Source organism: Rhinoderma darwinii, chromosome 4 (genome assembly GCF_050947455.1).
Source record: "Rhinoderma darwinii isolate aRhiDar2 chromosome 4, aRhiDar2.hap1, whole genome shotgun sequence".
Lineage (NCBI taxonomy): Eukaryota > Metazoa > Chordata > Amphibia > Anura > Rhinodermatidae > Rhinoderma > Rhinoderma darwinii.
In genome coordinates this window covers 232,907,136-232,930,761 of record NC_134690.1, presented here as the reverse complement: position 1 = coordinate 232,930,761, position 23,626 = coordinate 232,907,136, and the positions used below count along the sequence as shown (strand labels likewise).

Sequence of the window (23,626 nt, the reverse complement as noted above, 5' to 3'; positions counted from 1 at the left end):
CACTGATCGTTTAACTCTTTCAGCACCCTGGACAGTGACTACCGCTGGACAGTGAGTACCATGCGTAGCAACGCTCCCGTAATCACGGGAGCACATACGTAGCCACCTGTAATTACGAGAGCCCCATAGACTTCTATGGGCCTCCCCGTGCCATAATTACGGCCTGAAATAGGACATGTTCTATATATTTCAATGATCCGGGCACCTTCCTGTAAGCAAACGGGAAGGTACCCATGGCCAATAGAAGTCTATTGGCACGTAATTACGGGCATTTTTACGGTCGTGTGCATCTGGCCAAAGGGATTACAATGCACTTAAGGAACCTGAGGTATGCACCATTTAAAAATCTACAATAAAAAAAATAACAATTTTCAGAAGGGTTTTTCCAATTTTAAGGTGACCGTTAGAAGGTTAAGGCCAAAATTAGCTCGGTCTTTAAGGTGCTAATGTTTTCATTTTTTTCCTCCTCAACTAACTAGTTGTGCAGTACAAACTTTATATATTTTGTTAGTTGATAGGTTTCCCTATGATATACTAAGCACCAATCAAACATCTTTAAATATTAAAAATATTATACACGTATTTGCTATCCTCATAATTGTAACAACATATGGTAAGTGGTGAATGGTATTAAATGCTATTTTGACATTTTTATTTTTCTAAATATCTGCATTTTTCCCTATAAAAAGAATTGCTAATATATTAACGTATGTGCAAAATGGTGGCTAAAATATAACCTTTAAAAAACAAGACCTCATACAAATATGTAAATCTAAAAAAGGGATGAATGCTAGAATGCCATGTGGTGAGAACAAAGCAAAATCGCTTGGTCCTTAGGGGCAAAATTGCCCATGTCCTTGAGGAGTTAGGTAATCCGTTATAAAGCATTCAAAAGGACTACATCACAGATCATGGTGTGTGTGGGCCCTGCAAGTCATGATCTTTTATTAAGAGGTCACCAGGCAGCTGCCCCACAGCCTGTCAGTTACTGCATCTGGAAATGATTTAGCGTTCACTCTGGTCAAACACTACTGAGTCATGCGAAGCTCAATCGGAATTAATGTTTCCATGGAGCTGTTTGTAGAGCTTACAGTCGGCTAAGTATTCTCTGAAGGACGAGGATCCAGAATTTTTTTTTCCCATAACTTGTACCCACCACTTAGTCTTGGCGTGCGTCTGTAAGACTGATATAGCTGCCAATAAATCTAGGTGACCACCACTTACACCATTGATCTTACACCATTGCATTTGTATGACCGGCAACATTTTATGTGTGCGAGTAATAACATTTATTCTAGTGCAGTACAGATTGATATTCCCGAACATGAAATATTTCTTCCTACCTCACAAAATAAGGCAAAATTACTCCTTCAGTTTTGCCCAGAGGGCAAACATTAGGCACACATGGTCAAATATGTCAGCTTTTTATAACACCTCATTCACACTTACATACAGAACGAAATACAAATAATTGTTTGTTGTTTTTTTTGCTCCGTCTTTATTATCCGGTTCTCCTACCATATTACAGCTGGAAATCTTCCTCCATACACTTCAATGTGCAGAACATCAGATGGAGCATGCTGCATATTAAAAAAATACGAAATGTGTGTTGAATTACGGCCGTATAGAAATAAGGAATTGTGAATGAATGACCTAAGCGCAGTATTTCACTTCTAATATTTTTAACAATTGATTGAAGCGGTTACATTACTCCTTATAATACACACCTTAGCTGCTATAGGACCTCTTTTTGAAGCGGAAGCTGAAACTTGATATATATCATAAGCAGCTTCTTCAAAACAAAGGCCTGCAGCGGATGAGTTGTGTATTGCACTGCATCGAAGAAAGTATAGTGTAAGGCTCAACTCGCCAATCAGAATGTCAGGGTCACTCCTAGTGTTAGCCAAAGCCCCCTTCCATTGCCAGCCAGAATGCCCCCTTCAGATTCAGGCACAATGCCCCCAATGTCAGTCAAAGGTCCCTTTGCCAGCCAGAATGCTCCCTCAATGTCGGCCAAATCCACCCCATGTGCCGGCTTACAGTACAATACCTACTTACAACCTTTCTGTCCGCTTGGGGCTGCGGTCCCCCTCACCTCTACTCTACAACCTGTCTGCTAACTTCACAAAAAAAGTTTCTATTAATGTTACTTATGTATATAGTAAGTGCAATCAGAAGTGCAAAAAAGTCTTAATTCCTGGCAAATTGTGTTCTCCAAAAATGTTGTGTCTTCATGTCTCGTCCTCCTTTTTGGGCTTCCAGGCTTCTCCTTGACATATTTAGTTTAAATTATGCCAGCCTATCCTATTGCTGGTCACAGTCTTTTTTCCCTACGTGTCCATGTTAAACAGATCTAAGCTGCAATGCCAGGAACGGTCTTAACCAAATCTATGGCACTGTGCCTGAGTAAACATTGAAGGAGACGCAGAGCCACCCATCCGATATTGATGGCATGACCAGCAATAATACAACCTCAGGGACATTTAAGTGGTGAATAGTTCATTGACATTGTCACCTGTTGTGAAGTTTTATAGCATTTTCTTTTTTCATTTGTTTAGGCGATGGCTCACAAGGTGTGAAAGTTCTGAAAGATACTATCCCAGGAAGTTCCTTCAGTGCCACCTTTGCTCAATGGGAGGAAGATGAAATCCCAAGGTTAGTGAACATGAATATCGCACTTGGTTTGAGCTATATTTTTGTCATGTAATTGTGGTTTCTAAGTAAACCTGTGCAGAATAAAATTATGATCGTGCTAGATGTCAATTACATTTTTTCCCTTGATAATACACCGCTTCGGAATAACTTACAATGTAGTTCTATTAAAAAGGTGAATTGACCTTTTATTTACATGCAGTTGTATGGGAAAGGTGACTTTTAGGCCCCCTGCACACGATTACGGCACGGATGGGCTGCAGACTGTCACCCGCGGGCCATGGTCACATAAAAAAGCATAGCAGCACGGTCCGTAAATGCAAAAAATAGGAGATGCCCTATTTTTTGCGGGTTATTTCTGTGGCCTGGACACTTACATGTAAATATATGTGAAGGTGTCTGTGGCACATAGAAATGAACGGATCAGTATATTTATCCGCAATTACAGATCCGTAATTGTGGATAAAAATGAGTCGTCTGCACGAGGCCTTCGACATAAAGATATATTTATTTCTTTTTTTGCACGTTACCCTCCCAGTTATGCCCCTTATGCACTTTTTAGCATCTGATTTGGTGCCATGTGAATACTTTTCAGAGCTCTTTGCCTTGAAATATAAATTATGTCATTAGGCAAGGATTCAATGTGCTGACAGGCTTACAAGTGATATCCTGTTAGTTTATGTAATCCAAGGTCCATCATCTGTGAATGCTTTCTTCACCCAAAGGTCAAATATTAAGTTTCACTGGTCGACAAATGCACCCACGTAGTTCGTGTTCATTTTAAATCTACTCGCTCTGAGACAAAAATAAAATGGAAATAAAGTCTGTCCATGATGGTGCTGTTCATTCTTGCTGCTGAGAATGCATAATTAGAGGACCTGTTGCCATTTCATATAAGTTGAACTGGTTCACTGACCTGAATAGCACGGTCTCCCTGATTCTAGCGCTATTTTTCTTTTTTTCCTGGACCCCCCGCCTCCCCCCCCCCACCCACGTTCCAGAGATATGACCCACTGTTTTGTTGGCTCCCTCTATGTTAATTTGCTGTCGTTCGCCAACAGGGTGGAGCTAGCTTCCCTGTCTCTGATGCTGACCAATCAGCGCGAGGCAGCTTGAGGGTAGTTCACGCCCTGTTGGCCAACTACAGCAAATTAGCATATAGGGAGGCAACAAAACGGTGGGCATCCCTGGAACGGGGGGTAAAAAAGCGATATTCAGGTCAGTAAACCAGTTCAATTTACATGACCTAGTGACAAGTTCTCTTTAAGTGCTTTATTAACCATTTGAATGGCTGCCATGTAATGCTACATTGGAAAGATGGCAGGACGATTCTTTCTCCGGCAATAACAACTGATCGCCAGGGGTTAGAGAAGCCAGACGCAAGCGGTCAACCGATCATCAACTGAAAACCCCTCTAAACATGTGTACCTCCAGCCAAAAATGAAAATGTCACAGAGCTCTTGGCTGTCCTCATGTGTAGTACTTAAAGCTTTTATCTTCAAAGCTCAGCTGTTTATGTTCCTAATTCAGCTACAGGAAGTTGATTTCATTTCCCTCCACATTTCTTGTGGGGTTGTTAGTTCAGTCTCTTAGTCGGCATCTCAGCCTAGTAGCCTGTGTTCTTAATACCAAATTCCTCATGTGATACTGCTACCCCTTCCGATCTTTTCTTTTTGTCATCTGTCCTAAGCATTCTCCCCTTAGACTACTTGATTGTATTAGTACAATGGTCTTAATCCCATGCCATGGCTGGAAAAGGCTATCTTGCGCTATTTTAGAGATGCCCATACAAATACAGAGCTGCCCACAAGCTCTCCTGGAACGGTGCTCATTGAAATGAAGTGAGTGGGTAGGAAACATCTAGCAGCTCTGTAGCTAACAGGGATTTGGGGCACTATAACAGGAAAAGGAGCTCCACGGCTTCTGGAGATCTGTTATAAAATTAATCAGCGCAAAATATTACAATTATTTAGAATAAAAATATCAAAATAAGGTGGGAATTCACTTTAACAAATGTTGCAATAATATTGATTTTGTATAAATTAACATATGCATAAAATGAACTTGTCCTCAATAAAATACTTGCCTAGACCCAGAAAACATAAAATCTCGCTTACTGAAAGGTTAGGTACACCTTTTGAATGTTATTTGGCATTAAATTAATGTGGTTTTTTTTTCTACTTCAGGTGACTTTTATCAAATTTTTGTTTTTAGTCTTTACGATACAGTTTCTATGGATCTTGTATACATGCTGTAAATTGTTCCCTCTCAGCCAATTCCGCTAAACCGGCAGCTCGACTGAGCAGGTTTTGTGTGTCTCTGACATAGAGGATCCACCTAATATTGATCACATCTAAGTTGATCAATATAAATGTGATATTGGGTGGATACTGTGTGTCGGAGACACGCTGGACCCGCTCTCATCTGAACCGTCTGTTCAGCTGAACTGGAGGAATCTGCTGAGAGGGAATGATACAGCTTCCATGTCTACAGGATACATAGAAGCTGTATCGTAAAAGGTAAAAAATAAATAAATCTTGGGCACTAGAAGTATATGTATGATGAACTGACATGGACTGTTCCACACAAGTTCTCCATGGTGTGTGTGCGTGCGCGGACTCCTATCACGGTTCCGGTTGATAACGGGACACACATTTACAGTATAATGGAGATCACCACTCTGCCACGCTGACTTTATACTTATAGTCTCTTAGCTTGTTTAGAACATAGGGGGAAGGCCATGTGATACTGTACTGAGGCATCATGGAAATTATAGCATAGCAGGGGGAAAATCCAAGATAATCTCTGATCAGAAGGGGAGGATAGGCTGAACTGCAGGGAAGTGACTGCAATATACATAAAGAAGTCCAGAACTTGATAGACAATCCAGTAGCGGTTCAGTGAGGGAAAAATTTGTTTTTGCTGGAGTGATTCTTTAAAGCGGGCCTTAGATGAACCCAACCCCCTAATCTGATGACCTATGTGATTTTACTTACATATCAGGGTGCTTGTAAGTGAAAGGAGCTAACGTGAAAAGCTATTTGCATTGGTACAAATAATTTTTCCCATGAAAAAACGTTTGTGTTGTCGAAAATATCATACCCTGCATTGCCCCATATGCGAGATGATTGTAAAGTTAATGATACAATTGCAGTGTCCACTTTGAACAATCCATTTTTTTGTTGGAAAGGTTTCCTGTTGATAAGCTGTTTACAAAGTGTCCTGGTGCTAGGACCCGTAGCGATCAGCTGTAATTTGTAGGGGAACCTTGCAGCAAGTGTTCAATTACCAACAGCACCACCACAGGAGAATTAAGGTATTACACAGTTCCCCTTGAAAACATTGCCCTGTCTGTGTAATAAATGGATATGCTGAGTCCTACAGAGAGAAAGAGAGACTTTTTATTTTTAGCTTTTCACCACTCTGGTTAATAGATGAGACCTGAGCTGGGGACCCCTTTTTAATAACTCAAAATGGTTTAATAGGGTATTTAAAGTGGGTTTTCTAAACCAGACAACTCCTATAAGCCATTCTGATAAATTGTTAATCTTGTTACTGTTACTGTGCTATGTAATCTGCATATATTGTTCAGTTATGCGTGTACCAAACAGACCTATCTGTCTCTTACAGCTCTTTAATGTTGGAGGGAGTAGAACCACAAAGTACCTGTGAGTTGGAAGTGGATGCTGTAGCTGCTGATGTTTTAAACCGCCAAGAAATTGAGGGTAAGCTTTTTTTCCATCTACGTTTATCAAGCATGAAGTTCTGCATCTACAGGGGGCTGTGTGGCATCTACAGGGGGCTGTGTGGCATCTACAGGGGGCTGTGTGGCATCTACAGGGGGCTGTGTGGCATCTACAGGGGGGCTGTGTGGCATCTACAGGGGGGGCTGTGTGGCATCTACAGGGGGGGGCTGTGTGGCATCTACAGGGGTGCTGTGTGGCATCTACAGGGGTGCTGTGTGGCATCTACAGGGGTGCTGTGTGGCATCTACAGGGGGGCTGTGTGGCATCTACAGGGGGGCTGTGTGGCATCTACAGGGGGGCTGTGTGGCATCTACAGGGGGGCTGTGTGGCATCTACAGGGGGGCTGTGTGGCATCTACAGGGGGGCTGTGTGGCATCTACAGGGGGGCTGTGTGGCATCATATACAGGGAGGTGTGTGGCATCATATACAGGGGGCTGTGTGGCATCCTATACAGGGGGCTGTGTGGCATCCTATACAGGGAGGCTGTGTGGCATCCTATACAGGGAGGCTGTGTGGCATCCTATACAGGGAGGCTGTGTGGCATCCTATACAGGGAGGCTGTGTGGCATCCTATACAGGGAGGCTGTGTGGCATCATATACAGGGAGGTGTGTGGCATCATATACAGGAAGGCCGTAAATAGTGTCGGTGAACATGTGACCTTCCTTTGGGTGTTTTCAGGGGGTTGGGACAAAAAAAGCCTGACCAATGAAATTCATCAGTTTTTTAACGGCCATGAAAAACTAATGCAAAGCTTCGATGGCGGCCGTTGGAGTAGGAGCCCGGCTGTCACGAGACAGCCGATCACCCGCTTCAGCCTGCACGGAACACCCGTGCAGGACTTTAGACTGGGCCGCCGTGAAAAGGCAATGGCCTAGTCAAAGGCCCCTTAGTGACCGCCGTGAAAAGGTGTATTGGTGGGCACTAAGGGGTTAAAGGGAGTCTGTCACCAGATGTCCATATTGAAATACCAACAGGCTAGCAGGGAGGGAAGGGGGGTGAACTGGGGAATGACGACAGAGACTTTTGGAGCAACTGTGACGCCCTGGTTGCTCCAAAATGCTCTTTTGCATAAATGTAATAAAAGCTTTTTCTCTTCAAAGAAGGCGCTCTGTGGAAAGACATAATACACTTCAGAATCAGGTTAGCCTAATCTATAATAGCCTGGTGGTAGTTCAACACAGACATCTGGTGACAGACTCCCTTTAAAGGGCACACTCCGCTCGTTTAAATAAGCCAACATAGTTTATAAAGTATCACTAGTGCTTGGATCTGTTATCATATTTTTTCTTGTAATTCAATCATTTTATATTTAATTTACCTTGCTAGAGGCAGGGCTTGATGGAATTGCTTCCCACCCTCTCTGCACAACATGAGAAGGTGTGCTTTATAGTAGCGTAATGAAGTCCAAAAATAATGATGTGACATCACTGTCTCTTGTCCGCTTTCAAAACTTGTTCTCTTTGCAAAAGCTGCTTATCTTGGTTCCGACAGTACAATAGACTTGCCGTTCTATCATTAACCCTCCACCCACTAGTAATAATGAACTTCGCAGACGACTTTTTTTTTTTTTTTTTTAAACCAGTCTGAAATGTAGCCAGTTGAACAGACCTCTAGTGGCCAGTTTGAAAACTACAATGTTTCACAATGAATTTTTACATTGATAGATACTAAATTATAATGGAGATTTCTTGTTACTACTTTTATTTTTCAGAAAGCTCGTCTCTGAGAATTGAGTGCTGTAATTAAATTTGTTTCTATGGGCAACTCCTCCACTTTTTCTTTTGCAAAAGTTTTCATAAATCTCCCTAAGGCCTCATGCACACGACCATAGTTTTTATCCGTAATTACGGATAATCTGCGGACCCATGAAATTTCTATAGGCCACGGACACCTCTCTGTATATTTACGGATGTGTGTCCATGCCGTACAAATAATCCGCAAATTATAGAACATGTCCTATTCCTGTCACGTACTCGCCCATAGAAGATTATGGGCGCATGCAAAATTGCGGACAACTTCGGATGTGCATCTGTAGCCATCCGTAATTGCGGAAGCGTTGCTATGTGACAGCAGGGGATTACCCGAGGTGTCGGCCTCAGCCTGATAACAGCAAGAGCATCCCTGGAGACAAGAGAAGATGGCTCAGACAAAAGTGCAAGTTGAACACCTCATCCAGACAATCCAAGCCCAGTGATATGGGATAAGCGGCTAGAAGAATATAAAGACACCATTCTTAAGGACTAGGCGTGGACGGAGGTTGTGAAGGAGCTGCACCAGAGTAGTGAGAATCCAACAGAGCTCTCAAAGCAAATATGCCAGAGAAAATGGCGCCTGAGCTAACATTTGACCTTTTCAAGGGGTTGGTAACATCATTTGTATCAACCTCTTTTTTGCGGATCCGTAAATATGGATGTACTACGGACCATATTTGCAGACCACGTGCCAGATATGCGGATGACTAAGGATCCGTATTTACGGACAGTAAAAAACACTACGGTCGTGTGCATGAGGCCTTAGTGTCTCATTATGTAGTATACATTATAAGACAGAAAATTTCACCACAGTATTAGGCCCCATGCACTCGGCCGTAATTTTGATCCGCAATTACGGACCGTAATTGTGGATCAAAGTATGGACCCATTCATTTCTATTGCCCACGGACACCTTTCTGTATATTTACGGGATGGTGTCCGGGCTGTAGAAATGACCCGCAAAAAATAGGACATGTCCTATATTTTGATATTCTGGATCGTGCTCCCATACTTTATAATGAGAGCAAGGCCCGCACATGTGGGTAACTGTCCGCAGCCGGCCGTGATTACGGGCGCGGCCGTGTGCAAGGGGCCTAAATCGTACAGGAAAAAATTACAGAAAGGTCCAAAATTTTTTCTGTTACTTAAAGGAAACAAGGCACGTTGAAGATGCAGTCCAATTCGTGGACAGAATGTTATAGAGCAGGGGCAGCTGAGCAGGTTGATGTATAGTTTTGTAGCAAAAATTCAACTTGTAAATTATTAATTTAAACCTCTGCTCATTACGGATTTAGGAGTCCAGTGGGTGGTCCCAAACACTGATTGACAGCCATCTATGTATTCCCACTCATACAGGGGGCTGTCAATCACTGAGTAGGACCGCCCACTGAACTCCTAAGCCCAGAATGAGCAGAGGTTTAAGTTAATGAATTACATGTTATACTGAATTATCTGCTACAGAACTATATATCAAACTGCTCACCTACCTCTCCTCTATAATATGCTGCTTGTAGATTGGACTGCATTTTCAAAGTGATAGGTCCTCTTTAAGAGGAACCTATCCGCCATCCTGACTTGTATTCCTCATGAAATAACAATTTCGGAGCATTTTTTCTTAGAACTGGATGTTGGCAGTTGGGTGTGTGTCCCTATACAATCTGAAACTGTCCAATCAGTGCTGACAGTTTAACGGTATAGGTACACGCCCCTTTGTCAAACCCAGTTGTCAATTTATTTATAAATTTCTAGGAGGAATAACAGAGGAACGGTAAACTTCAGAGTTACAGAATCTCTGCTCCCATTCCGACCTCAAATAAGCTTGATATAGGGGCAGATGATGCATTCTATAATGCTTGCCCAGCACTATATTGTTGCTTAGATGTATTAACTGTTTTTCCATGCATTTTACTGTAAAAGTGGCATGTTTTGCATCTGCTGCGTTCTGGGGAACCGTGTTTGGGAAACACTGACCTAAAGTGCTAGTTGCAAATGATTACTAAAATAACGTAGTTGTAAGGATATGTTCACATGCTACAGAATTGTTCCACAGCTAGACCCTGAAAAATCTGCATTTATCCACATGCAGATGTACGTACAGATTTTCCCCCAGATTTTGCCCCTCATAGTACAAAGGGGCAAATATGCAGCAATGGGCAATACAGAACTGGTGGGGCATGCTTCCAATTTTCTGCATGGATTCAACGTGTGAAGGTGGTATAAAGATTGACTTTTAAACATTTTGAAAATTATTTAGATCACGGCTAATGTTCAGCATTTCCTAATTTAAAGAAAATAACACTTGTGACATAAAGCGGTCTTGTTTCTCTTTTCTCAACAGCTCAGATAGGAAAGAATCCTGGTCTTCAAGCAATATGGGAAGATGAGAAACAACGACGTAGAGAGAAGCAGCAATCTTCCCAGATCGCTCCACCAGATTCACAAGGTAAACGGAGTGGATATTAATAGATATGTTCTTAGTTGGTTAGATGGAGGTGAGAACTTCTAGTTTTTTAGATTCAGAGCGCAGTCCCAACTCGTGCAAGATATAAACCGTTCCTATGCTTTTGCAAATGGCAATGCTCAATTATTCAGCAAGAGAGGAATCTCTATGATCACCGACTATCAGGCAATACCTAGAAAATGCAGAATTAGGGTCAGTTCACACTGAGTTTGTAGGCGCTGATTTTGACGTGGAAACCGCATCCGAATCAACACCACAATACAATCGAAATCGCCCCCATTGATTTTAATAGGTGGCAAAAGCGTTTTTTTTTCCCCGGGCATTTGGCTTTCCCGGGCATATTCTTTCTTGCCACGGTTTCTGCCTTTGACCTCCCATTGACATTAAAGAAGTTTTCCAGCTTCTGACAACTGATGACCTATCCACCGGATAGGTCATCAGTACATGATCTGCGGGGGTCTGACACCCGGGCCCCGCACAGATCAGCTGCTCCGGTGCCTCCGTGCAGTTAGCTCCGGCCACGGAATAGCGGCCGAGCTGCAGTACTGCAGCTCTTCTCATATTCAAGTGAATAGGAGCAGACCTGCAGTTCTGCAGCACAGCTGCTATGCTATGTATGGAGCCAACTGCTTCCGGGCTCCGTCCATAGCATTATGTGCCACAACATCCGGTGCCCGCAGGCCACCGGAGCGGCTTATCGGTGCAGGGTCTGGGTGTCGTACCTGCACTGATGATATACTGATGACCTATCCAGTGGATAGGTCATCAGTTGTCAGAAGTTGGACAACCCCTTTAATGGGGTGCAGGAAAACCCGGCGGTGCATGTTTCTCAGCGCTTTTTTGCGGCATTTTTTGCACGTGGTCCTTGCATTGGATTCACTGGCTGCTGGCAAAAAAAACGCAGTGAAAAACACGGGGAAAAAAAACGTTAAAACAATGCTGGCAATTCAAAAAAAAAATTCTGCCTACAAAAAAACTGTCTGAACTAAAACGTAAAACATTGTTAAAGTTGTGGTTTATTTTTTGATGAATTTATAAGACCGAGAAGTATATGGTTTTCTAATATCCATATATTTAAAATTCCGCTTACTTACCAGTGCAGTAGACTCCCATCTCTGCAGTTATGTGGTATAGTTAATGGATCAGTCCTGTGTAAGTGCATCCAAGACTAATTCAATAGGTGTAAACATCAAGTGCATGCAAGAAATGCATATGAAAGCCATCACTAAGGTCTTTTGGAAATATACAGTAGTGTTCAAAAAAGTAGCAGTCTAACATCACCTGATAGATCAATGTTTTTGGTAGAAGTGTTCTTTCTACAGAGCAAATAATTTAACTTGTAAGTGTAGTAGAAAAAAAAACAGAGCCAACATTTCTGAGGAATTTAGTCATTTATTTCAAATAAATAGTTCAAAATAATAGCAGTAAAGTGTTAAATTGGTGGTCATTCATTCTGTGGAATAACAGCTGTCAATTTTGGCCCTTATTTAAGGTAGGAGAGTGGCAAATGTTGCACATGTTGGTTATAGTGCATTTCCTTCTGAAATACTCGGGGAAAATGGGTCGTTCCAGACCTTGTTCTGATGAAAAACTTACTTTGATTGGAGAGGGAAAAAACATACAGAGAAGTGGAGCAAATCATAGGCTGCTCAACTAAAATGATCTCAAACGCCTGGAAGTGGCAACCAAAACCTGAAAGATGCAGAAGGAAGCGGGGAACTACTGTTCGAATGGATCGACGAATAGCCCAAATGGCAAAGGCTCAGCCAATGATCCCCTCCAGAAAGATCAGAGAATATCTGACCTTACCAGTGAGTACTGCTACAATCAGAAGACTATTAAGTGAAGCCAAGTTTCCAGCAAGAACTCCCTGCAAAGTCCCATTGTTGAAAAAAAGACATGTCCTGGATAGGTAACAAATTTTTCAAGGAACACATTGACTGGTCCAAAGACAAACGGCACAACATTTTGTGGACTGATGAAAGCAAAATTGTTCTTTTTGGGTCTAGTGGCCGCAGATAATATGTCAGATGACCCCCGACCACTGAATTCAAGCCACAGTACACTGTGAGGACAGTAATGCAACGGTGCTGCAAAATCATGATATGGGGATGTTTCTTATACCATGGTGTTGGGCCTATTTATTACATACAAGGGATCATGGATCAGTTTGAATATGTCAAAATACTTGAGGAGATAATTTTGCCCTATGCCGAAGAAGAAATGTCCTTAAAATGGGTGATTCAACAAGACAATGACCCAAAACACACCAGTAAGCGAACAACATCTTGGTTACAGACAAACAGGATTGAGGTAATGGATTGGCCAGCACAATCCCTTGACCTCAATCCCATAGACATCAAAAATGCGTTTTATGAGGCAAACTCCAAAAATGCAGAAGAACTGTGGAATGTCGTCCAATCTTCCTGGACTGGATGTTCAGAGGTTCCAGAAGTTGGTCGATTCCATGCAACACAGATGTCAGAAACAATGGTTATGTCACTAAATATTAGTTTAGTAAAGTGAAATCTGGAAAAAAATCAGTTTATACATTACATTTTTTAGTTTTTAAAGAAAAATGCTGGCGTTGCTATTTTTTGAACAGCCTAATCTTTTTTTCTTTACTTTCTGTAAAGGATTCACACAAACTGGATAAATGTTGTTGTTGTTTTGATTTGGAGTTGGATGTGTAGTATTTCCTGTGCATTTGCATTTAAGCAAATAAAAGTTATTAGAATGATGGCGCTTTATTTGCCTTTTTAAACTCACTGCTATATTTTTGAACACTACTGTACCTGATTTATGGACTAAAAAATCCTTCAGTTTAAGGCATTTACTTTGATCGATCCCTCTGCAATACAGGAACCTTCTCAAGAACTTAAAACCACATTTTGTACTATGACTTTTTCTGGGGCCTGGAAGTGCAACTTATTCTGTGTACTCAGTAGCGTATGCAGTATTTTAGATTCATAAAACTTTTAAACTGGCTGTCCAATTTTGTACTTAAGGCCCTTTTACTCCAGCTGATAAGCGCCCGGCGGTGCAGCGAGCGCCGATCAACGAGACATAGTTGATCGGCGCTCGTTTGCTCCTGTCACACGGAGCTATGGTTGGGGACGAGCCGTCATTACTCCGATCGCTCGTCCCCATCCATACATTATCATGTCGGCAGCGCGTCTCCCTGGGGATGTGCTGCCGACAACGATAATATTCCACTTTTTTAAAACGATACGACCAGCAGATGATCAATCATTTGCTCGTTCATCTGCTGATCGTTCCCCTGTTTACACAGGGAAATTATTGGCAATGAGCGTTCTATGAAAGCTTGTCTGCCTGATAATCGTCCGTCCAGTGTAAAACCCCCTTTAGACTGATATATATGCCGACTTCTTCATGTGTGATGCTTGCTTGCTGTTTAATTTCTTCAGTGTTAGCTGCTTATCTGCATCTTCGTTCTGCTCCACCAGAGCAGATCTATTATCATTGATTGTCGTAAAGAAGTCTGACATAATCTGAAATCCCCCTTCTGTTTCATCAGTGACTCATTCTTCTGCTCTGTCCTTCCCATGCTTTAGGCTACATTCACACGAGCGTCGGCAACCTCGGACGTGAAAAAGTGACATGTCCTATTTTTTTCATGGACCCTTCACACGTTCCGTTGAACCAACTGTCGTGTGAACGGCCCCATTGAAATACATGAGTCAGTGTGACGGACGTTGTTTTAACGGCCGTAATAAACGCTCGTCTGAATGAGCCCTTATCTGCAGCTCAACTTTTTCTGATTAGCTACTTGTTTAAGATTGTCCATTCAGAGAAACGTTCATGTGAATTGAACCATTTACTAACATGGCCAGTGTCCAAACAATATTGGCCTTGTAGTAGACTATACTAAACTGAAAAAAAGGGGGAGTCTGGACATCAACTTCAATTCAATTATTTATTTTTTTAACACCCTGATATGTTTGGGATCTTTGCTAAATGCTGAATCATTTTTCTTTTTTGTCTAAAGAGCGTGGATTTTTGGCTGTAACAGAAAGTGAAAAAATCTTTCAGAAAAGACTAAAAGAAATTCTGAAACAAAATGACTTCTCAGTGTAAGTATGAGACTCCTTACTTGCAAGGCACGTAAACAGGTGCCCCCTGTGAAGAACGTTGTCCGCTTCAATCACCATTTTACGGAGTTTAGGGACACTTAAATGATCAAAATACACAACAAAATAATAAAATACCATCAGCACTTATGATGTAATGCTCTAAATCCTAATCTGTTTCAAATAACAATTCACAGAGTAGAAATGCAAAAAAAAAAAGGTGTTCTATATATTTTTCTAGAGGTGGGAATTATAAATAAATATGAGTACAAATTATGTTTTTTTTATTAGCGGTCAACATTTTGTGGTTCTAAAACAAAAGTAAGCTTCTATCTAGCCGGTCCCTGCAGTCACCACTACTCTAGTTCCTCCAGAGCAGGGGTACTCAACTACTTTTAGTGAAGCTCCATTTATCTGAGTGCGCCCGCAAGGTGAAGGTTCGATCTAAACACCAACACAAAGGCTTTGTTCACACAGGTCTGATTTGCATGAATCTACTGCAGAAATCCGAGGCTTATCTGCCCCTTGTAGATAGTGCCACACAGTGCCCCCTGTAGAAAGTGCCAAACCACCACAAACTCACTTGTCCCAATTCCCGCGATATCATCCAGCGATGCAGGCCTAGCTGCTTCTGACCAGGCCTACTCCAGCGGAAAGACGCAGTTGACGCGATGACAGCAGGAAAGTGTTGAATGGTGGGGCAGGGAACTGATGGCTACCCTACGTCCACCCGTCAAGTGAGGCAGTTCAATTGTATCTGTATCCGAAGTATGCAGAAACAATTGAGTTTAGGGGGCCGGACATCTGGTGTCCGCGGTCTGCCAGTTGAGTACCTTTGCTCTAGAGCAATGCTTCTTAAAATGTCCCACTGGTTTTCCATATAAAACGGTTTATGATTGTGTTCGCATTACATGCTATATAAGACAACGATAGCAAAATTGTGATCACACCAGCTAGGATTCTTTCTAGGTAAAGTACGTCTTTTCTCTAGTTTTGTAATAACCCAGCAGAATGTAAGACTAATATGGGGCAGGATCAAGAGCAATGCCATATAGTATTGTTTGACTGAAAGAGTAGTAAATGCAGGGAACCGGCTTCCAGTCGGTGTAGTAGAAGAAGCCCCCGAATTAAAGTATAAACATCTGCAATAAACACAGAGCGAAGATGCTAATATATAAAAAATAATGAAAGAAGGAAATACTAGCTGGGTCATCTGATCTTTTTCTGCTTTTGCTCTTTTGTACTTTAGCTGTGTTATTTCTTATCTGTCGTTTTCTCGATCATACCTTAAAAACAGGACACTGTCACACTCGATGGACTCCAGCGGCATGTCGGACGATTTCTCTGCGGAGCTAACGTTGCATTCACAGTTGGACTTATCAGGGTCTATTCCTTGTACACCAGCTAACTTAGTGGAGGTGCACAGAGATCCACAGGAAAGTAAGACCCTCTACTTTTCTATTTATATGAAATGGACTTTGTGGCATGTCATAAAAAGTCTGATCGCTGCATGTCTTCTTACTCGTGCTTGCATTCAGTTTTCACTGACGTTAACATGGAGTGCATTTTCTTAGACTTGTAGTGAGGATCAGTCAGGTCTCATATAGCATAAGAAAAATCCCTTTATTTGTCATATTCAGCGACATCGTTTTTTTTTATTCTTTTAGCATCAATTAATAGGTTTAGAGGACAGAATTAAATTACAGAAAAATCTGGGGAATTTATTACATATTTGTACATATTGTGAACATATCACAAGTAAAGGTGATACAATATATTCTCCTTTATTAGAAATTGAGCCATGTGACAATAAAGGCAATACTGATGCTGTGATTGATGAAGAAGCCATTTTAAACATCATGGAAACTAGTCAATGCTTCCAACCTATTCCTCAGAGGTTGAGTCAGTCTCCAGTCTTCTGTAAGTAACTCTTTTATCTGTTTTATGCATGTTTTTACAGTGTGTTCGTTCTGTCCATTTTTTATTGTTTTCATTTTGAGCACAAAAAGACAATAAACAGAAGTATGTTTTAAAAAAAATAGAGTTGACAATAAGGGCCTGTTCACATCATGATCTGGTTCCGTCTGGGGTTTCTGTTCATCCATTCCGTCAGGAACAGATGAATGGAAAGCCGAATGGAAACGATAGCTTCCGTTTGCATTACCGTTGATTTCAATGGTAATGCTTACATTGCAGTTGGTTTTCATTAGTTTCCGTTCCTTTCACGGAAACAATAGCGTAGTCGACTACACTATTGTTTCTGTTACAAAAACTGAAACTTTACGGAACGGAAACAAACTGAAGTATTACCATTGAAATAAATGGTAATGCAAACGGAATGTATAGTTTCCGTTCATCTGTTCCACTGACAGAATAGATGAACGGAAACCCCAAACGGAACTCGACGCTTTAGGAACAGGTTGTAATGTACGTATGTATATCTGTTTACATTCATTAGCAAAGATTTAAACTATGTTATGGTGTGTTATAAACCATCCAATTAAAATCAAGATAAGCAGCTACATCCTCGCAAGCGCGATCATGGACGCAGCTGAAGAACGTCCCCAGTATATCAAACATGCTCTTGACAGCATCATTTTGACACTTGATCTATTACAAAGAGTGACCATTATCTATTTTCACAATGTATAAATAGTCTACAGAGCCTGATGAGAAATAACAGTATTGCATACAGTAGATGTGCTGCTGGCTACACACAGTGCTTTGTGAAGTCAGATCCGGTAACTGTCCTGTGTCAAATGTGTCATTTTCTCTAAAACAAGCTAAAAAGCCTTTCAAGTTTAAAGAGGCTCTGTCACCAGATTTTGCAACCCCTATCTGCTATTGCAGCAGATAGGCGATGCAATGTAGATTACAGTAACGTTTTTATTTTTAAAAAACGAGCATTTTTGGCCAAGTTATGGCCATTTTTGTATTTATTTAAATGAGGCTTGCAAAAGTACAACTGGGCGTGTTGAAAAGTAAAAGTACAACTGGGCGTGTATTATGTGCGTACATCGGGGCGTGTTTACTACTTTTACTAGCTGGGTTTTCTGATGAGAAGTATCATCCACTTCTCTTCACAACGCCCAGCTTCTGGCAGTGCAGCACTGTGACGTCACTCACAGGTCCTGCATCGTGTCGGCACCAGAGGCTACAGATGATTCTGCAGCAGCATCAGCGTTTGCAGGTAAGTATCTACATCGATTTACCTGCAAACGCCGATGCTGCTGCAGAATCATCTGTAGCCTCTGGTGCCGATGTGTCCTCGCTCGTCTGACACGATGCAGGACCTGGGGAAGTGACGTCACAGCGTGATCTCTCGAGAACACGGCTGTGTCTGCACTGCCAGAAGCTGGGCGTTCTGAAGAGAAGTGGATGATACTTCTCGTCAGAACGCCCAGCTAGTAAAAGAAGTAAAAACGCCCCGATGTACGCACATAATACACGCCCAGTTGTACTTTTACTTTTCAACACGCCCAGTTGTACTTTTGCAAGCCTCATTTGCATAAATACAAAAATGGTCATAACTTGGCCAAAAATGCTCGTCTTTTTAAAATATAAACGTTACTGTAATCTACATTGCAGCGCCTATCTGCTGCAATAGCAGATAGGGGTTGCAAAATCTGGTGACAGAGCCTCTTTAAGGTGCTTTTTATCTGGCCATTCCTTTTTATCTCTGTTCTGTACATCTTCTGATTTCTCAAAAAGGCTGCAATGATCTTTGAATAAACCAGAATAACAAGGGGGAATTTGTCTGATTGGAAGATAATCCTGTCTCAACATGGCACATCAGGATGTATATGCTGTAAATAATCACAGGAGAACGGTAGCTCCCCCACTATGACATTGGTACACGTATTGGCAATCGTGAAAGGCACAGCATTAAAGACCTTAACATTTGTGTCTGTGCGATCACCAATGCTGGGGTGATTGTAATTGGCAGTCACACTTTTGCACTAATAATTTGGGTGAGAGAAACCACCAATCCTGGCAGCCGTTTAAAGCTGTTGTCCAGGATTTAAAAAAACATGGCTGCTTTCTTCCAAAAACAGCATCACACCTGTCCACGGGTTGTGTGTGGTATTGCAGCTTAGACAAATTAATTTTAATTGAGCTGAGCTGCAATACCAGACACAACCAATGGATAGGTGTGGCACTATTTCTGGAAGAAAGCAGCCATGTTTTTCTAATCCTGGACAACCCCTTTTACTCCTTTTGGGATGTTTAGGCTCCCTTTTGTTATAAGGCCTTGTGAACCTTGGCAATTTAATTTCCATGATTCATCATTTTATACACATAGTCTTGGGATTGAGTATCGCAGGATAGTCCCATGAAAACCAGGACTGTTGGCAAGTATGGGTATGCCCAGACAGATACTTAACAAAAGTATGAATGAAATAATGTCGTTGGAGGGAAGGGAAAGAAGGAAAGTATGTGATCTTTATAATATATAACTTGTATTAGTATGGTTAACATGAGCAAATTATGATAAAAAAATACCAGTGGTGCAATGGGGTATGTGTGAGTGACCCCCAAACTCGCATACCCTGAGGCCAGTTTAACAATAATGGGTCACTGTAATGTACCACAATTAAAGTACGGTATGTACTGCCATGCGATTTGCAAGCAGCAGTGTGAATGGACTCCAGCCAATTGATCTCCCACAGCGGTGCTCCTTTGATAGCGGAGCAGCAATGTGGTGGGTACTATTGGGACTGGATTGTAAAGCACAGGGACTGATTGTATGCTACAGCGGCGCCTCAGCAAGGAGAGCTGAGGCAGCGATGCAGAACAATCGTCCGAGTGATAGACTGTGGTCCCAACAGTGCGAGACCCCGCACTGACGATGTGCCTTGATTCGCAGGGCGGCAGTGTGGTTAGCGCTGTCCGGAAAATGAGCGAGATATTTACGCAAGAGTTAGTCGGCAGAGACTATACTGACAGGTGAGCGGTTGCCCCGCAGATTGGTGGGGCAGCGGTACAGGAGAGACCGTTCGGTGGGATGGATCTAGGATATCGTTCCACAGTCAGTATTGCAGGTAAGCGCTGGGTCACGCCTAGCTGCTAAAGTGAAGCACAGCGGGGTTGCGTTTCAAACTCTGCTGTTGCACTCGTGGGACAGCTGACAGCTTGTCCAATTGTGGGATGAAATTAGCTACGTACAGACTGGTACAGTACTGTATAGCTAAAGGCCATATTATTGCACCTTGGATTGTTAAAAGTAATAAGCACCCGACGCGCGTTTCGCCAGCATTCTTGCTTCTTCTATAAATAGGGTTAGAATTGATTGACAGCCAGACCGCCCAATCATAGGCCTGGAATACGAGTTGATATATAGTTCATGTCAGAATAATAAATGACTGAATTGAATGGAGGAATATTTGATTATAGAGTGCCGTGGTTAGATCAAGGATCAAATAGTGGCATTTCATGCATTTATTAAGAACTTTCCAATACCATCAAGGATGCATTGGAAAAGGAAAAGAGGGAGGAAAATTGCAAATTGAGGCCAGAGAGACAAAGACATACCAAATCCCTATATCCAAAGTTAGAGGAAACAGCTAAACCCAAAATTTTCGTTGAGTCCAAATGGATTGACTGCATTCAAATAAAAAATCCACTCACTCTCTTTTTTGAGAAGTGCCAAATGTAAATCTCCCCTTCTGATGCCCAGGCGTATTTGACACAAAGCCCAGCCTTTCAAAATAGTCCAGTTTAGGTTATGCTTGACTTTAAAATGTCTGGCTATTGGAGTCGGGCAAAATGGTTTATTTTTTAACTGACAGTCACTTTTGATTCAATTCTAACCCTGTTTATAGAGCAGTGTAATGGTGGTCCCCCACCCCTAGAAGAAGCAAGAATGCTGGCGAAACGCGCGTCAGGTGCTTAGTACTTTTAACAATCCAAGGTGCAATAATATGGCCTTTAGCTATACAGTACAGTACCAGTCTGTACGTAGCTAATTTCATCCCACAATTGGACAAGCTGTCAGCTGTCCCACGAGTGCACCAGCGGAGTGTTGTAACGCAACCCCGCTGTGCTTCACTTTAGCAGCTAGGCGTGACCCAGCGCTTACCTGCAATACTGACTGTGGAACGATATCCTAGGTCCATTCCACCGAACGGTCTCTCCTGTACCGCTGCCCCACCAATCTGCGGGGCAGCCGCTCACCTGTCAGTGTAGTCTCGGCCGGCTCACTCTTGCGAGAATATCTTGCTCCTTTTCCGGACAGCGCTAACCACACTGCTGCCCTGCGAATCAAGGCACATCGTTGGTGCGGGGTCTCGCACTGTCCGGACCACAGTCTATAACTCGGACGATTGTCCTGCATCGCTGCCTCAGCTCTCCTTGCTGAGGCGCAACTGTAGCATATAATCAGTCCCAGTGCTTTACAATCCAGTCCCAATAGTACCCACCACATTGCTGCTCCGCTATCAAGGGAGCACCGCTGTGGGAGATCAATTGGCTGGAGTCCATTCACACTGCTGCTTGCAAATCGCATGGCAGTACATACTTTAATTGTGGTACATTACAGTGACCTATTATTGTTATACTGTTGAACTGGCCTCCGGGTATGTGAGTCTGGGGGTCACCCACACATACCCCATTGCACCATTGGTATTTTTTATCATAATTTGCTCATTTTAACCATACTAATAAAAGTTATATATTATAAAGATCACATACTTTCCTTCTTTCCCTTCCCTCCAACTACATATATTTACTCAGGTGGTGTACACCAATGTGGTCTATCCTTCACATACTCTGTGTGATAGGTGGTCTCTCATATATTACCTGAATGATATTATGGCAAGTAATACCTTGCATACTTTAGGTTAGTCTTTACATATGTGTGAGCATAATAATATGCACATGCAGAATGTACTGGCATATAGGGATATGCGAGTACACTACTGTTAAAAAGTCAAAGATAAAAATATTTCTATAACTGTAACAATAACTTAACTGTTAAAGAGGCTCTGTCACCAGATTTTGCAACCCCTATCTCCTATTGCAGCAGATCGGCGCTGCAATGTAGATTACTGTAACGTTTTTATTTTAAAAAACGAGCATTTTTGGCCAAGTTATGACCATTTTTGTAGTTATGCAAATGAGGCTTGCAAAAGTCCAAGTGGGTGTGTTTAAAAGTAAAAGTCCAAGTGGGCGTGTATTATGTGCGTACATCGGGGCGTTTTTAATACTTTTACTAGCTGGGTGTTCTGATGAGAAGTATCATCCACTTCTCTTCACAATGCCCAGCTTCTGCCAGATCACGCTGTTATGTCACTCACAGGTCCTGCATCGTGTCAGACGAGCGAGGACACATCGGCACTAGAGGCTACAGTTGATTCTGCAGCAGCATCGGCGTTAGCAGGTAAGTCGATGTAGCTACTTACCTGCAAACGCTGATGCTGCCGCAGAATCAACTGTAGCCTCTGGTGCCGATGTGTCCTCGCTCGTCTGACACGATGCAGGACCTGTGAGTGACATAACAGCGTGATCTGGCAGAAGCTGGGCATTGTGAAGAGAAGTGGATGATACTTCTCATCAGAACACCCAGCTAGTAAAAGTATTAAAAACGCCCCGATGTACGCACATAATACACGCCCACTTGGACTTTTACTTTTAAACACACCCACTTGGACTTTTGCAAGCCTCATTTGCATAACTACAAAAATGGTCATAACTTCGCCAAAAATGCTCGTTTTTGAAAAATAAAAACGTTACTGTAATCTACATTGCAGCGCCTATCTGCTGCAATAGCAGATAGGGGTTGCAAAATCTGGTGACAGAGCCTCTTTAAAGCAATTTTTGGTTTTATGGTGATTGAACAGGGTGAAAAAAGAAAAATGCATTTTCCCTATAAGAAAAATGAATATAAATTAAATTCTAACTTACTGTATGTGTATCCTAAAATGGCTTCTAGAAAAACATTAATTTATCTTGCAAAAAAACATGACCTGATACAGCCACAATAATAATAAGCAATAATAATAATGTAAAAAAAAATCTGACTTGCAGGCAGTAAAAACAAAAAACAAAAATCATTGTGTTCTTACAGTGAATTTTTTATTGTCATATTTTATTTAGGTCCAAAAATCTATGCTGAATATTTTTTTTTTTTTATATATTACAAAACATGAACATTTTTTTTCTTTTTAGTCTCACTAGGGAACTTGAACAAGCAATCTGACAGGGCTTAATAAGAGCACCAAGATGGCAGACCTGGGGGCCTTCATTAGCCGTCCAGCCTATATTAAGAATCATCGGCACTAAGCGATCGCCGCACAGATGGTGTGACGGGGAGCCCCCTCTTTAACGACTTAGATGACGCGGTTGCTATTGACCGCAGCATCTCTTTGTTTAAACGGCCCTCGGTTGTTAGTGCGAGGTGTCAGTTGTAACACCTGTGGTGCATGGAGCGGGCTCAGCCTGTAAAACCCCTACCAACAATGACATATGTGTTAATTAGAGCAAAATTCTGAACATATTTAGAGTAAATAAAATGATCTTCCATCACAGACATTCACTTTAAGGCCAAAACGAGCTGGGTCCTCAAAGGTTTAATGGTAATATTAAGGCAGCTTATGGCTTACTATACAGAGGCATGGTGTGTGTCACTCAGTACTATGTGTGACCACTAAATTAAACTTATCTGTCTGTCTGGTTTTTATAGTAGCCACAGGAGCTACCACATACAGTACCATATGTGCAACCTGTGCAGCTGTCAGGCGAGCCCACCACGTTTAAAAGCAGCCAGCAGCATGTAGCTGTCTATGAGATTACATGCAAGGGACTGCATGTAAAGAGGAGAAAGGAGAAGAACTTCTCCTTGGCGGTGTCAGCAGCTTCTGTGGAGTGCGTGCGTGCGTGCGTGCGTGCGTGCGTGCGTGCGTGCGTGCGTGCGTGCGTGCGTGC

The 23,626-nt window shown here is 42.1% G+C and overlaps 1 protein-coding gene across 1 annotated transcript in view; it reads left to right on the top strand.

Annotated features, from left to right (window-relative positions):
- REV3L (REV3 like, DNA directed polymerase zeta catalytic subunit) overlaps positions 1 to 23,626 on the top strand; it is a 217,494-nt gene that overhangs the window by 132,284 nt on the left and 61,584 nt on the right. The window contains exons 5-10 of the mRNA XM_075862281.1: positions 2,559 to 2,655; positions 6,283 to 6,377; positions 10,491 to 10,595; positions 14,623 to 14,707; positions 16,002 to 16,144; positions 16,496 to 16,624. Coding sequence (XP_075718396.1) covers positions 2,559 to 2,655; positions 6,283 to 6,377; positions 10,491 to 10,595; positions 14,623 to 14,707; positions 16,002 to 16,144; positions 16,496 to 16,624 — 654 coding nt within the window. The remainder of the gene's footprint in view (positions 1 to 2,558; positions 2,656 to 6,282; positions 6,378 to 10,490; positions 10,596 to 14,622; positions 14,708 to 16,001; positions 16,145 to 16,495; positions 16,625 to 23,626) is intronic.